This window comes from Alligator mississippiensis, chromosome 10, assembly GCF_030867095.1.
Source record: "Alligator mississippiensis isolate rAllMis1 chromosome 10, rAllMis1, whole genome shotgun sequence".
NCBI lineage: Eukaryota > Metazoa > Chordata > Crocodylia > Alligatoridae > Alligator > Alligator mississippiensis.
Genome location: NC_081833.1, coordinates 77551209 through 77566426, shown reverse-complemented (window position 1 = coordinate 77566426; position 15218 = coordinate 77551209). Strand labels below are relative to the sequence as shown.

The 15218-nt window shown below is 57.5% G+C and overlaps 1 protein-coding gene across 11 annotated transcripts; it reads right to left on the bottom strand.

The window, feature by feature from the left end:
• Positions 1-3190: 3190 nt before the first annotated feature.
• On the bottom strand, positions 3191-15018 carry ZNF821 (zinc finger protein 821). Of its 11 annotated transcripts, none has more exons than XM_019477955.2 (8): positions 11711-13624; positions 11331-11468; positions 10264-11157; positions 6911-7036; positions 6567-6781; positions 5962-6066; positions 4758-4924; positions 3191-4087 (listed from the first exon to the last, which is right to left on the bottom strand). In XM_019477955.2, the coding sequence occupies exons 3-8, from the start codon at positions 10298-10300 to the stop codon at positions 3433-3435; spliced, it is 1305 nt and encodes a 434-aa protein (XP_019333500.1). In that variant the 5' UTR covers positions 10301-11157; positions 11331-11468; positions 11711-13624; the 3' UTR covers positions 3191-3432. The 11 variants fall into 11 exon arrangements, with proteins under 11 accessions (XP_019333500.1, XP_019333501.1, XP_019333502.1 ...); XM_019477956.2 differs by having other exon boundaries at positions 11885-13624; XM_019477957.2 differs by having other exon boundaries at positions 12391-13623.
• Between the last annotated feature and the right edge of the window lie 200 nt (positions 15019-15218).

Genomic DNA, 15218 nt, shown 5'->3' with positions numbered 1-15218 from the left:
GGTGGTGGCGATTTCTTGTGTCCTTGGTACCCATGCTCCTGTGGGCACTCATGCTCCTGCGGGCATGTGGGGTGGCTCCCTGGGCTTGTGCAGGTAATTGTGAGGCTAACGCCTGTGTCAGTGCAAGGGTCTGTTGGTAAAAGTGGGAGGCCATTACATGCAGCTCTACCTCCTCTTCCCGAGCCCCCCTGTCCACAGTGAGGAATAAAAGGGTCCTTGGAGGTGCTGTGGGCAGCAGGGATCACCGTGTGCTCTTGGCCCTAACGTACAGTGGCACCCACACAGGCTAGACAGCCACGTGGGTCAGAACACAGATCAGCATTTGGAAAAGGCCAGAGATTGGCAGGGAGTGGGACTGCCAGAGCAAGACAGCTGGGAGGCAGCAGGAGCCAAGGGAGACCCCCACCAGAAGCAGGACCCCTTCCTTCCCTGAGCCAGAGAAGGAGCAGGACCTCCTGGAAGGCTGATCTGAGAGGCACTGCAATGCGAGAGACACCTCTCTGGTTAAGGTAAGGCAGCAGGTGGCAGGATGGCAAGTGCAGCAGGGTGCAAGCAGCTGGGAGCTCCCAAGGACAGTGCTTGTTACTGCCAGATGGTTCGGTGCTCTTCGCTATCCAAAAACCTCCGTGCTGTTACAGGCCTTGTTACTGTGGTATGTAGGCACCAAGCACAATGCAAACGGGCGTAAAGGAGGTTGGTACTGGTGAGAAAGTTCAGCTTCTAATAAACCCTTTGATGGCAAAGTGAAGCTTTTATTTTTGCAAGCCTTGAACTGTGAAACCAGAAAGCACGTCACAATAACGATAGCTCATCTGACTACCTGCCTACCAGACCAAGGAACTTCTTACCCAGCCATGGGGATTCTGGGAGCAGTAGCTGTGGTTGAGCTAGTGCATGTAGTTTAGAGGTCATCTGTTTGAAAGCTATCTCTCGCTGAAGAATCCAGCACATTGCCTGGTAAGTCATTCCTCACCCTTGTTACCTTGTGCCTGCTTCTAGTTTGACCTTGTCTAGCCTCAGCTCCCAGCATTTGATGCTCTTTAATACTGTTTCCCCCTAGGTTGGCGAGCCCTCTGATATCAAGATCTTTCCCTGTATGCAGCGACAGGCTCTGACTACGATCAGTTTATCCTTTTTGCCACCACACTGTTCTGAGTGTCTGCCTGGGCTGCTCATCCTCCGCCTTCCCCATGCTGCCTTGAAGTTGCTGATTTCCAAGCTGAAGTCCTGCTTCCTGTAAGTCCAGCCAACATTCTTTGTACGTTCTTGTGTTCGGCTGTATTAAAACATGGGTCTGAACAACCTGCTTTACTGACACGATCCAGCTTGTGCTGTGAAGCTGAGCTCTCCTGAGTATTTACCTTGTCACCAACTTTTCACCTGCAAACTCAAGAATGTGGCAAGCAGGCAGCATTGGAATGCACAAGCTCTTTTGGAAACAAAGCTGCCTTGGCTCTGGGAGAGGGACCTGATTCACCTGCTTGTTTTAACTGCGGTTGCTCCATTAGGAAGATCCTGTAGTAGTGCATACAGGAATCGAGGTTTGGTTCTAAAACCCAGTAAAGAAGAGACTGCAGCTGCTGCTGAGTGAAGGCAGCTCACAGAGCCCACGCCTCCAGCAGGGCAAGCACTGAGTCGGAGGCATGGGTGTAAAAAGTCCCTGCAGTCAGGCTGCTATCCTGTATGCTTAGTAAATCCCAGATTTGACATTTAGCATGAAATGCCGGAGGAGAAAGGACACACGCCAGTACAAGGTGCTGGGCCCTGAGATTTGTGGCCTGACCTGCACCTTATTTCACAGCTGGGGAACGGGCACAACTTCATCCTACCCTTTCAGAGGGAAGCAGTGGGAGTCCCTTAGACCATGCGCCGTCAGCCTAAGGATGCTGAAAGAATGTTCCTCCTGTTCTTTCTGCCCCAGTTCCAGCTCTGCAGCCTGAATGATGGATTGTCGCTTTCGGGGGATGCTTCAGAGCAAAGTGGCCTCATGCGAAAATTCTAGGAATTCAGGAGACTTGTTTAGTTTAACTTTGGCCATACACAGCCAGGGCAGGGCATTGAGACAGATTTCATGGTGTGGCCCAGAGCTTGGGTGACTACTGAGCTGACTTGTCGAAGAGCCAGTTCACACTAAGGTGCTTTTTTCAAAATGCCTTCATGGGGTAGGCAGGGCACATAGCATGTCAGTACTGGGTAGGAGACATGAAGCTGCTGAGATGTCCCCTCTCTGGGGTAGCTCGTGGTAAAGGGTACGTTACCCTGTCTATAGCGGGCTGTTAGGCTGTGCCAGATAACATCTGTCACTGCACCCTCAAATCCCAGCCTAGCCATAGGGGGAGGGCACAGAGAGTTTGTCTCCAACATCTCCTAAAAAACAACCACTCTTCCTCTTTCCTCTGCACCATTCCAGTGGTCCCGGCACGTGCAGGGTCTCCTCTGGGTCGCAGTAACCAGGGTGTGCGTGGAAAATCTGTTTGTCCTCAGCTGCTTTTCTTTGATGTCTCTCCAGTATATTTCTCTTGTGGCCAGAACTGGTCACCCACCCGCGCCAACACGTGGGGACCCATCCCAGGGCAGGGAGTGGGGAGCAGCATCCTTCTCCGAGCAGCCTGGGGTGTTTGTGGTCACCGCAGGGCGGCATCAGGATCAGGGTGAGAGGCTAGCTGCTGTTGGGGCCTGCGCCTGGTCCAACAGGGCAGGATGCTGGTACTCTTCCCCCTGACCCAGCAGCTGCACTCCTGTTTCCCCATTTGCCGGCCAGCATTTCTGCAGGGCCTTGGCACGTCCAGGAAGCTCCTGCGTTGCCCGCAAAGCCCTTCCCCAGGTTCTGTACTGACAGAACAAGGTTCTCCTGCTGCTCCCTTCCTCAGTTTGCGTGTTCCTCTGTGCTCTAAAGCCCCCTGAACAGGAAGAGTCTCCCCTCACTGCAGTGCTGCACGCACAGCAGTGCGCCGGCAGCAGTGGAGGAGCCCAGCTCTCCAGGCTTCATCGCCCCCTGTTAGAGACCCGGCAGGTGAGTCATTTCCCCTGCCGGTGGGTGGGAGTTGCATGGTCCTGAGAACCATGCCGGGGTCTCTCCAGCTAGCCAAAGCTAAGGCTGGACATGGCCTGTCAGCAACCACAGCAGCCAGGACCTGGTACCCAGATGGGGCCTGAGCACCAGAGGGAAGCAACATGCAGTGAAGGGGACTCGTACATAAAATTAATTTATTTTTCCCTCTGTTCGCAGGCTGCCTCCAGAGTCCACGCCCAACCGTGCTGCCCAAGCAGACACCTGCTGGTGCTATACTGCTCCCTTGGGCAGGGGCAGAGCCAGTCCCTGGGCCCGGGAGGGGCAGCCAGGCCCCATGCAGAGCCCCTCAGGGGCATGGAGCTGCCCAGAGCAAGGTGCTGGCGCCGTGCAACAGAGGGGCGTGGTCCCTGGCGTGGCCCTCAGTGCAAGGTGCTGTTGCTCTGCTCCTCAAAAGCCATCTTGCCCAGCAGCTGGCTCTCCAGCTCCACGCTGCCCACTGGCAGCTGGAAGAAGTTCATCTCGGCAGCCAAGGCCGCCATGGCAGAGGAGTCCTGGCCAAACTGGGCCCGCAGCATCATGTCCATCTTCTCCAGGCGCCGCTTGAGCCGCTTGGCCTCGCGCTCCCGGATGAGCCGCGCCTGCCGCTTCTCAGGGGTCTCGTTGGCACGCTTCAGCCGCATGGCCTCGCGGTCCCGCTGCAAGCGCCGTGCCCGCTGCTCATCTGTCTCCTGCATGCGCTGCAGCCGCTTGGCCTCGCGATCACGCATGCGCCGCACCTCGCGCTCCTCCGGCGTCTCATTGTCGCGCCGGCTCTTCTTGGCTGTGCGCTCCCGCTCCAGGCGCTGCAGCCGCACCTCCAGGGGCTCGTTCTGCCGTCGCAGTGCCCACTTGCGCACGCCTGGGGCCTGCGCCTCCAGCAGCTTGCGGTAGGCCGCGCAGTTGTTGCACACGAGGAGGACGCCTGCAGGGTACACAGGGCCGTGGAAGGCAGTGTCTTTGCCCTCAGCACCAGAGGGGCCCTCAGCACGGGGGGTGGGGAGGTGATCTGCAGTAAGCACCTCTGGCAGCTTCTCACTGCAAAACACAAATAGCACAGTCACGGCGCTGCCACAGATGCCAGGAGCCCTATCAGGCACAAGGGGCAGTGCAGAGGGTGGTGACAGTAGCTGGGCTGTGGGGGGAGCCTCCCTGCCTCTGCATGGCTAGGGACTAGGAGCATCTGGGCAAGGGGTCATGGCAGCCCTGAGCTAATGCTGGGCGGGAAGAGAAGGAATGAAGGGGGAAATGCATCTTGAGCTGGCACCTCCTGGTTCTACCTGCAAGTCCTTGCAGTACCAGAGAGGCAAACGGAGCTGGGCCGTGAGCTGCTGGGAAGATCCCATAGACTGAACAACAAAGGGCTGGGAGCAGCGCAAGCCAATGTGACTCCCTTGTGCTGGCACCGGGGACACAGCTCTCTAGAGCACAGGACGCAGCACTGGCTTCTCTCCTACAGAAGTGAGGCCCGTGTTCTCATGAAGCGAGGCTGGTGTTCACTGTGCAAGGGAAGCCTCTTGGACCAGCACTGGGTGTAGAGTCCCATCAGCCTGGGATCCGCATCCACCAATAGGCAGGGACAGTGGGAAGCAGGGTCCCTGGGGGAGCAGAGCCAGCCCTTCCCCAGCTCAGTGCTGTCGTAATTCATGATGCACTTGCTCCTGCAAGTGTTGTGGGAGGCAGCCCAAGGTAGGGCTGGTGCCCCTACCTGTGGAAGGTGGCGTGGGTGGTGAAGCGAGCCCCACACACGGCACAGTTGGACAGCTGGTCCTCGGAGTGGATCAGCAGGTGCCGCCCAAGGGATCCTGGGGAGCTGAGGGCTCTGCCGCACACAGGACACATGTAGCTCTTGGCGCTGACCACAGCTGCTGTGTGCTGCAAAGCAACCACAGGCGTTCAGTGACCCGGAGCCTGCCTTGCACGCAGCAGGTGCTCATGCATCCTTTGGGGCAGCCCTTGTCTAGCCCTCAGCTTGCCTCCTTGTGCTGCCCTGCACGAGTCCTGAGTGTGGGAAGTGGTATTCAGCACTGCCCTTTAAGCTACCATTTAGCACCTGGTCAGGTAGTGGGGTGGGTGCTCCTGAAGCACCATTGCTGTGGGTGGGTGAGCACCTCCTTGGCAGGAAGTCGACTGCCCTAGCAGAGAGGCAGCTGCCAGAAGTGTGCAGAGCTGTGCTCACCAACCCAGAGAGCTGGGGACCGTCTGGTGGGCCAGCCCTAATGCTGCCCATTCTGTCTGGGGATCGGCATCATGACTGGCTCCACAAACCCTTGCAGCTGTGGGTAGTGCACCCAGTGTGGGGTGGGGCAGGGCAGAGTGCTCTGAGAACTGGTCTCTCATCGGTAGGAGGGAGGAACAAGAACCTGCAGGACTGGGAGGACATGGCTCTGCCTGAGTACTGCTAAGTTCTGGGGCTGAGGCCAGTGGCAGCTGGTGCCCTGAGCTGGGGCTGGGGCCAGTGTTGGTTGTGCTCTGCGCTAGGGCTGGGGCCAGCAGCGTTGGCACCCTGGACTCTGAGCTGCAACTGGGGCTGGGGTCAGCAGCGTTGGTGATCCGAGCTGGGGCTGGCGCTGAGGCCAGTGATGTTGGCACCCTGGGCTCTGAGCTGCAGCTTGGATGAAGACTGATTTCCAGAACTCTATCCAGGGACCTGCTCATCCTTGCAGCCAGGATTGTGGTTTGGGAGATTTGCTGTCAACTTTGAGAACGTCTCAGATAGGGCTAAGAGTCTCCTTCTGCCACAATCAGCTGAGTAACCCCAGCACCCCTCTGGCAGCGTGGCGCCTAAGCACAGGGCCACAGAGGGCTCCCAACTGCCCTTTGCCACTGGGAAGGGAGGAGCCCCTTCTACAGAAGTTAGAGATGCAAGAGGTTTAGGGTCACAGAGATCCTGCAACAGAGAAGCTTTGTACCTGGTACACGTGAGCAATGAGCTGCTCTCTGCTGCCACACTCCAGCTGGCAAAGCGGGCACTGTGACAGCCCCAGCATGGGGTCTGCATTCAAATTCTCTGTTGCCTACAAACAAGGAGAAGCCAGATCAGGAAGACTCCCCGCTCAGCCCTCCCCAGGGCCTCCGCGGGCACCTGCTACTGGAACCAACTGCAATGCAGTCCATGGTGTGTCCAGTAACAGGCCCTGCCTCGCTCTGTGCCAATCTGTGCAAGCAGGAGGAAGAACAAGCCTACAACAGAGGCTGCAGAGCCAACGGGAAAAAAGCGAGCTCCCCGGAATATGATGGGGCCCAGTTCTGTCAACTGCTGACCATGGGAGGTGCTCGGAGCCTTGGGAGGGCCAGCAAAATAAACCCAGCGCTTGGGAAGCAGAAGCAGATCAGAGGGAGGGGAGCTGGGACACCTGCCAGCTCCTTGGAAAGGGTCAGGGAGTGTCAACAGGGACCATCCCTTCCATGGCAGCTCTGTACAGCCAGTCTTGGCACTGCCTTCCTACCTCCTACCAGCTATGGCTGAGGAGCAGGTGTGAGCAGTTATGCTGCCAGGAAGAACCCTGAGCCCAACCTGGCTGGATGACCAAACTCCCCTGTCCCAGGGGAGGGGCCGGGATGCGCTGCAGGAGCGGTAGTCGCCTGCCTCATTCTCTGCCATATGTTGGGTCCTGGCTACAGGCTGCTCTGTGTTCTCCAGTTCCTTTTTCACTTTAACCACTGCTCTGTCCTCCTCAGAGGTGTGGGAAGAGGCCTCATCCTGCGTGGTCTCCTCTTCATCGCTGTCGCCTGGAACAGAAAGGAGCTACGCTAGGGCCCTGCAGCAGCCTGAGGCAGTGGACTGTCATCACCACGCATGCACCACTCTGCTGCGCCCTCCAGCCACCCCATCCCATGCCCAGACTGTGCAGAACTCACTACTGCTGGAGTCGTGATCTTGCAGCTGGTGGATAGCTGGCCGCGGGTCCCCAAGTGCCCCAGGAAAGTCCGTTTTCATCATGGCCTGGCGGGCTTGTTCCTCCAGCCCTGCGAAGACCTGTTCCCCTGGCAGCCAGAAGAATAGAGGGGTCAGGCTCAGCAGCGCATTCTCCCAGGAGCTAAGCACATGCACACCAGAAAACCCCTCTACGCCAGCCTTGGACGGGCTCTGCTGTGACCCCTGCTCTCTCCTGCTCAGGACACCTGCACCCTTGCATTTGCCCAGGCCCTGGTCCTGAGAAGCTGTTACTGACACACAGCCCCCTCCTTCCCAGCAGAAACATGGCCACCATTCTCCGCTTGGCTGTCACTGCACTGGAGAAGATGTCTTTCAGCTGCCAGGAGCCCTCCTAAAGCCCAGACATATCCACGACCCACGTTCAGGTAAGCCCTGCACTGTGCTCTCACTGGGGCCCTAAGCTAGCAGCTGAGCTCTGCGATAGCAGTCATCACTCATTTAGGGGAGAAGCATCAGAGGGATGTGGTTATCACCAACTGCAGAATGTCAGCACCCCCCATCGTAGGCAGGCCTGTGCATGCCTGAAATCTGGAGTCAGTAAAAGAAATCTGGACACAGTGAGGTCTGGAAATCCATAGGCTGGGCCCTAAAACCACCTTACATCTGCTGGCAGCAACAGCCTTCACCTGGTATGGGTGCAGGTTAGTGTTTCGGATCCAGATTAGATCAACCTGATCTTCAAGATATTACATCAGACGTGTTCTCTCAAACCGTCCCTAACACCTCCCCTCTCTCCTTTCTGCCCCCCAAGACGTCTCCACAGGGCGGAGTTAGGATTATTCAGGTGTGAAAGATGACTTGGAGTTGAACACACAGGGCCTTTTCGGAGCGCAGTCTAGCTCTGGGCTGCCGCTGTGGGGACAGTTACAACCTTCCTGTGAAATACATTCCCCAGATGACTGCCAGCCACTCTCCGCATCCACCACATCTCCATAGGGGCTTTACCTGCAAAGCTATTTTAGTCATGTAAGGAGTTCAAGAACAGCAGGCCCCAGGATGCAGGCACTTGTGGCTATTTCTGATAATTTGAAGATAACAAGTGATACTTGTTTAACTCAGTACATTGAGCCGGATGTGCTCATATGCCCCAGGTGCTTTGCGGGTTCTGCAGCCACACAAAGCAACCAGATGACACTGGCCAGTCATGCTGGGCTTACAGCTGCCATGCACTGTCAGAGCATACATCAGGTCCCCTCCCTGTCCTCCTCACCCCCTGCACGCACTGCTGAATCCTCCCTCTGTTTGGAGGGCCACCCCTTTCTTCTGCAGCCTGAGCCCCTCTGGTGCAGGCCATGCTCTAGCTCTCCTTGCCCCATTTGTCAGCACCTCCCCCCCCCCCGGCACTGTTGAGTGGATCTGGTGCAGCTCTGGTGAGTTAGTTCTTTAAAAGTATCTTGGGTTGTGCTTTTTTGTCCTTATCTTCGTAACAGAAATGGGTCCCTCCCCTGAGGCTGGATGTATAAAAATGCTTTTTCTGAGAAGCTCCTGAGGAAGTGCCCTTGTGCACAATGGTTACCATGTCCCATTGCTCTCAGTGGGACTGAGGCAGTGGCTTCCCATAGCAAGGATCATCAAAGCCTTCCTTTGTTCTCCATGGGAGTGAAGCCAAGCTGCCCTCAAGGAGGTTGGTGCCACCCAACATGGACAGAAGACAGAGGAGGACACTTGGAGGAGAAAGTGAATAGAGGAAGTTGGCATCCTTGCCAAGGATGCCCTGTGTATAAGTTCAGGCTCACTGAGTGCAATGAGCAAAGATGCATTGGAAACTACTTGCGTTGCTCTGAAAGGAAACATTTGCAGCTTCTGCCAACCAACCAAACTTGCAGTTAGAAGGACAGCGGGGAAGAAACTGACTGTTTTGGAAGTAAAAATTTACTTGTAAAAACTACCATTGCTCCAGATCCAAGAATCTGCAGTTTGAGCTGAAATCGCTCAGGACAGAAAAAAGGTCTGCTGTAGGGTTCTAAATATCAGTGAAATAGTTCTTAATAAATTAAACTCTGATTGATAGATTTACTGGTAAAGTCTTAGGAAATGCCATAGTTATTCAAAGAGCAAATACGGTAGCACAGAGGCAGACACAAAGTACTTTTCATATGTGACAAAGCCAAACCTCTGCTTTAAGTGGGAAATTCAGCTTTAACCTTGGAGCCACAGCTGGTCCCAATACAATGAGAAAACTGCCCCACAGAGAGCCAGCCCTGTGGCATATAGCAGGGTAAGCACCATTGGTCTGGTGCTCCATGCTAGCCAGACTGCTTCAGTCCCCATTCTGCTCCGCCGCTGCGCTTGTGCTCCTTTCCTAGCACATATCCCAGAGCAACTGGCACAGCTTCAGGAAGCAGTGACTTGTGGGAGATTGCAGAAGGCCTTCAGACATGCCAGGGGCACTATGGAAGAAAAGGCTGAACTGGAATCCTGGAAGCTCCTGGCACCTCGGGGTACTATTGCTCCCTCCTGCTTCTCTCAGAAGGGAAGGTCAGGATGTGCACTTTATCATGAAAGGTTTCTGCTGGAGCTTTTGGAGTCAAGAGGACAGAAGCGAATGCCACAAGGCCTTGTCTTAGAAGATGTGGTGGAGGGTGTTCTGGTGGTGCTGGCTACTGAAAGCAGCAGTGCCTAGGGTAACTTGCAACACAGGCACACACACCCCAGTAGCACACAATTGTGCACAGTGCAAGTGAAAGGATGGAGCCACGTGCGTGTTGTGATAACTCAGACTTGCAGAACCGAGTTGTTCGAGGCCTGGGGCAATCAGCAGGTACTGCAGCATTTCAGCACCTCTGTTGCTGATCTCAACAGACCACGAAGAGCCCCAGGGAAAATACACTGATCACCTGCTGGTACCTTGCTACCGAGTGGCTGCCAGCCAGGGGGAATCATTCTGGAACCAGGTCTGTGGTGTGCTGCAGGGGTGCATCAGCAAGCAGTTCCACAGTGCTAGAGCTACTGGGGGAAGCACATGTCTGTGCTGTCCTCTTCCCTCCCTCCCCCAAGCCTGCGATGGGTTGTGGTCCCTGGGGAAGCAGGCCTTATAGGCCTGTTGTGGCAGGTTCCTTATCAAGTATGCAGAATGAGTGGACAAAGGTATGATGTCAGTTTCCAAAGCCTGGTACTTCACAGGAGTGGGCAGAGCACAGGACATGATTCCTGTGAACAGCACTGGCAGCAGTCATAGAGCAAGGCAGTGATGCTTGCCCACTGCCCTGTTACGCATGTGAAGCCAAGGCGGTGCCTCCCAGCAGCAGTGAAGCGCGGAGGCAGTACAACTTACAGCCGTTCCTTGCGTTGGTGCTGCATGCTCTTGGCATTCTGCCCACGCCAGCAGTGTGTTAGGGTTGCACACGTTCAGAGCAAACATATGCAGTTGAGAATAGAGGCAGGAATGTTTCGTTTGAACTCTGAGTGTTCCTGGGGCCACATTTCTCCCCACATACCCCACTGGCCTGGTCTCTAAGGAGTTTAGAAGAGTGCACTGTTGGTAATGGAGGAACCAGCTGCTGCTTTTCTGTGATTGGCAATGGCAGGGTTATACTGTTTGTGCATTTACACCTCTCCTGCTTCAGTGATGTTTGCTTCCCTTTGGAAAGGGAGCAGTGTCAGGAGAGGACAGCATGCATGATGCTGCAATGGCAGGCCCTCCTCCAGAAGTTTCTTTATTAAACACAGCTAACTGCAGCGCCAAACCCAGCAGCTATGCTTGAATTACAGACAGCTAGAGACAGAGAAACTTCATGAAAAAGCCTCTTCCCTTGGGTTCTTCTCTCCACAATCCTGTGAAGGAGCAGGACAGCCGAGAGTAGGGGCAGCCTCTGAGACTGTGCAGGAGGGACGTGCAGCAGCCAGAACCAGGTGGAGAATCGATGTGGCAGGCAACAATTCTTTTCCACAGTCGTCATCTCTCTGATCCATGCAAATGCAGGACACAGCTCTTGCTACTTCTGGGAAAAAGGCCAGCAAGGTTCCCTTGCCTTCCTGCTGAACCTGACAGGTCTCTCAAAGACGAGCACTTTATTCCCTTGTAGGACAAGTGTTTGGAGTCGCTCTTCACGTAGGGCTTCTGCATTTCCTTTTCCTGGACCTGAAATTTGCAAGGCTTTCCACCATTGTGGTTCCAATCCACTGCCTTTGTGCCTATTCTGGGATGTCCACAGTGGTTTAGGAGTCTCTGAAATGAAAGTGACAATTGAAGAGTCAATAACCACAGCAATACTCATGTAGTGCTTTTAGTGTCAAGGAGTGTAGTAAGAGTAACAATTTCTGCTCAGTTTCTGAAGCCATGAAGCCCTTCTCCTCCAGCCGCAGCTGACAGACAAAGCAGAATTCACACGCTGCACTTACAAGAACAAGAGATGGGAATGGAGAGTTCATGTGACGACGGCATCAGGCAAATGCGACCAGGAAGTTGGCAAGTGGAACTTACTGCAGACACCCCGAGCGCACCATTTTGCAGAGTCCCAGCAAGAAAGACAAAAGCAGCTGAGGGAAGAAGGAAAAGACTGACTCCTGCAGCAGAGCTGTGGGTTTGGATAAGAACAGGGGAGTCTGTAGGGGAGGTAGTGGTGGTCTTCTGCATAGTTGGAAGTAATTAGGGCAGCCATAAAGATTGATGCTAGGAGGATTACTTGTGTAGGAAGGTGTTCCTATATAAATCCTGACAACTGGGGAAAAGTAACAGCTAAACTGAATAGATTTGGTTTTAATCTGCAAGAGGAATACACCTGCACCAGATATTCTCAGTCAGCATGGAGGAGGCAGCATGTGGCCATCCTGTCCTGGTATTAGAGCTTGCATGAGCTGTGCACTGCTTTTCTACGTACGATTGTATTTCATGCACTAAATGCAAAACAAAATGAAGTATGTTAAAAGCGATTTATGAATTAGTGGCTGCCGACCTGTAAAGGGGCACTGGATGCAGTCACATGTGGATGCGTTGGCCATAGCACACAAGATGATGACTTGCAGTTATGCTCATTTGTCTTGTGGTTTCTGTGATGGTTTGAATTTTTCCCCCCATTTTCCAGCCACCTGAGTGTACCCACTAAGGCTGCTCATCCGGTGGCAATGCTTGCCAATTAAAGTAGGTCTGTACTAATTGGGCACAGCAGGCCATATGGTTGAAAATGCAGGGTTAAGGAGGGAGGAGGGCGAGCCTGGAGACAATGGGGGACTGAACCAGGCAGGCTGGGGAGGGACTTGCAGCTGTCACTTATCCAGAGGCTGATGGAAAAGGGAATGTGGACTGGCCCAGCAGGTGCAGAGGCAGAGACTTCTGCCTTCTTGCGGCTCTGCCAGTTGAACGGTGAACGGTGGTGCTCCTAGGAACTTTGGAGAACTCCTCCCAGCCCCCAGCTTGCAAAGTCGCACCGTAGTGGTAGGTATCACATAAAAGGCCGCATACCTGCTGTCCCAGCTCCTCCTCACAAACCATCTTTCCCTGAGAAGAAATTGCAGTAACATGCCTGACTGCATCCTGCTGGTTCACACCGTCTGCGAGCTGGTGCTCTCCACAGTCATGCTGCCCTGCACAGCAGTCCTGCATTCTTCAGATGCTTGGCTGGCGAGCCCTAGTCACTTGCTGAATATTGTGAGACAGGTAAGGTTTCTACTCTGCACCCGAGAGACCAGCATCGCCCTGGGCTCTGTACAGCCCATTCCACTCCTTCGTGCGCTTGTAGTGCTGCCTGCTGCTCCGGCCGATGCTTCTCTCACACTGGTACTCGGATATCTGGCTTTAGGCTAGTGTAATGCATGTGAAAGGGTTCAACTGGTCCCAGACCTCTCCCCAGGTGGCTACCAGAGCCATATGTCAGTCTCACGCCAGCTGGCAGCATGTTTATCAGATGGTCTCCTCCGAGACAAGCTGGTGATCGAATCAGTTGTGTTTTCAGAAACAGAAGACGACGTTTGCTGTGGAAATAGTGCACAGCTGAACTCCTTAATGTGTGCAGTGCTACTGCAGGAGTTCCTAGCTCCTGGACAGCTTGGCCCCATACAGCATAGTGCAGACACGGGCCTAAGCAGTGCGGGGCTCCTGTTCGCGTTGTTAGAGCTCTTGCATCACATCTCCATCCACACTGGCCCTGCTGAAGGATGCCAGCAGGCTGGAGACCCTGTGCTCAAAGCAGATCTAATCCAGACGACAGCTGCGGTGCCCGTACGCTGTTGGGGACAGCATGTGCAGGGACACGGGGTGCGTTACTGCCATGCCAGGAGAGCTGCACCATGGTCAGCGCCCCGTTTCTCCAGTGGAGGCAAGGCCTAGGCGTTAACGCGCTGTAGGCTAGTCACACCTGCAGTGCTCAGGTGGAAAGCAGAGTCAGAAGGCCAGGAAGAGGAGGCATCCTTAGCACTGCCCCTGGGGAAAGCTCTCGCCCTCCCTCCCCTCCCCTACCCAGGTGGGACCGCGTGCGCTTCCGCCTCCCAATCCGAGGCCTGCGTCTCAGTGTCCGAGACACGTGCTGACTTTTGCAGACACCCGTGTACATTTCTATTGCCTTACCCATAGAGACAGCAGAGAGGAACAGAGGCATGCAAGCCAGCAGCATCAGCAAAGTCAGGCAGTCACTGGAGCTCACACAGCTTAGCGCCGAGCCCTCAGGCCCAGACCCTACCCGTCACCACACCCCAGCAGCGCCCTGCCCCGCCCCGCCCCGCCCCGCGGCATGCCGCCTGCCTCCACCTTTCCCTAGGAAAAGCACAGCCGTGACAGGCTCCGGCCGGCCCCGCGCGCGCCCCTGCTGCACGGCTCCCCCGCCCCGCGGAGGCAGTCGGCACCAGCAACGCGCAGCGCTCGATTCACCGCCAGGTCGGTCGGTCTGTCTCCCTCCCAGCGTCAGATATCTCAGTCCGTGTCTGCCCACGGCGCTGACACGCAGCCGCTCCAACTGTCTCAGCATCAAACGCTGGGGCTTGACGCTGCTGAGAGACAGAGGGCTTTTCTCCCAGCTGGAAGGGAGCAGAGTCCAACGCCTCGTACCTCCGCTCACCCGCCAGCCACCAGCCAGCCGCTGGCCCGGCCCGGCCCGGCCCCTGCCGCAGGCGCAGGCGAGCGGAGGTACGGGCGGCTCGCGCAGAGTCCGGCCGAGCGGGAAGCCGAACCCAGGCGTCCCTGGCTCCCAGCACACTCAGGACACCTCCCACGACGCCGCGTCTCCTGCAACGAGGCCGCGCCAGCGCCCAGCGCCAGCCTGCGCTGCTGCCCCGGGCCTGCGCCGGCCCCACGGCCGCTCCCCACCGCCACCTCCCCCGGGCCCGGCCCCGCGCGGCGCCGTACTCACAGTGCACTTTGTTCGGAGTGGTCTGTTTCCGCCGGGACATGGTTCCCTGCGCCCGGCGCCTGCCGGCCTCCCAGCACCGCGCGCGCCTGGGGGCAAGAGGAGCGCGTCACCCGCCGCCGCCACCGCCCCGCCTCGCCTCGCCTCGCCTCCGGCAGCCGGACACCGCGGCACCGCCCCACGGACACGGACACGGCCCGGCCCCGCGGACAGGCACGGCCCGGCACGGCCCCACGGACGCGGCGCGGCCCGGCCCGGCCCCGCCCCGCACGGACTGACTGACTGACTGACTGACTGACGGGCGGGCGGTGGACAGCGCGCCCTCGCGACGCCCCGGCGGGCGCGCGTGCGGGAGCGTCCCCGGCCCGGCCCGGCCCGGCCCGGCCCGGCCCTCACCGTGAGGCGGCGGCGGCGGCGGCGCGGGGCGCGGACAAAGGGACCGGCCGGACAGACAGACGGAGCGAAGATGGCGGCGCGGCGGGAGCGCGCGGCTCGGGCGCGGGGGCGCGCGGCGCAGACCGCATCCCGGCCCGCACGGCCCCGCCCCCCACGTGCCACGTCCCGCGGGGCTCCGGGGCGGCCCGCACTGGCGCAGCCGCAGCCGCCTTCCCGCGGGGGCCCGGCCCGGCCCGGCCCGGCCCGGACTCGGCGCCCCCGCGGCCCGGCTCGCGCTGCTGCTCTGCCGCCGCGGCCGGGAGCGAGCCGGGCTGGGCGCTGCGGGAGCGGGGAGGGCCGCGCCTGCCTGTGCCCAGCTCCGGCCTGGAGGCGGGGCTACCCCTGTGGGCGGGGCTCCGGGCTGCTGGGGCGGGGCTACCCCAGTGGGCGGGGGCTGAGGCGGGGCTACCCCAGTGGGCGGGGCTATCCGGGAGGGGGCGGGGCTGGGTGTCAGTGGGCCGCAGCTGGCCGGGGCCGGGCCGGGCCGGGGCGGGCGGAGCGCCCAGACCGCGGGCGC

What these genes read in the sequence shown, in the direction of transcription:
- ZNF821 (XM_059714022.1), bottom strand. Translation starts at nt 14,790, where the DNA reads ATGCGGTCTGCGCCGCGCGCCCCCGCGCCCGAGCCGCGCGCTCCCGCC. An exon ending in TCATTGCTCACGTGTACCAG is followed by an intron (nt 4,925 to 5,961) that starts GTACAAAGCTTC and finishes GTTGCTTTGCAG; the next exon opens with CACACAGCAGCTGTGGTCAG. An exon ending in ACCCACGCCACCTTCCACAG is followed by an intron (nt 4,088 to 4,757) that starts GTAGGGGCACCA and finishes TGTGTTTTGCAG; the next exon opens with TGAGAAGCTGCCAGAGGTGC.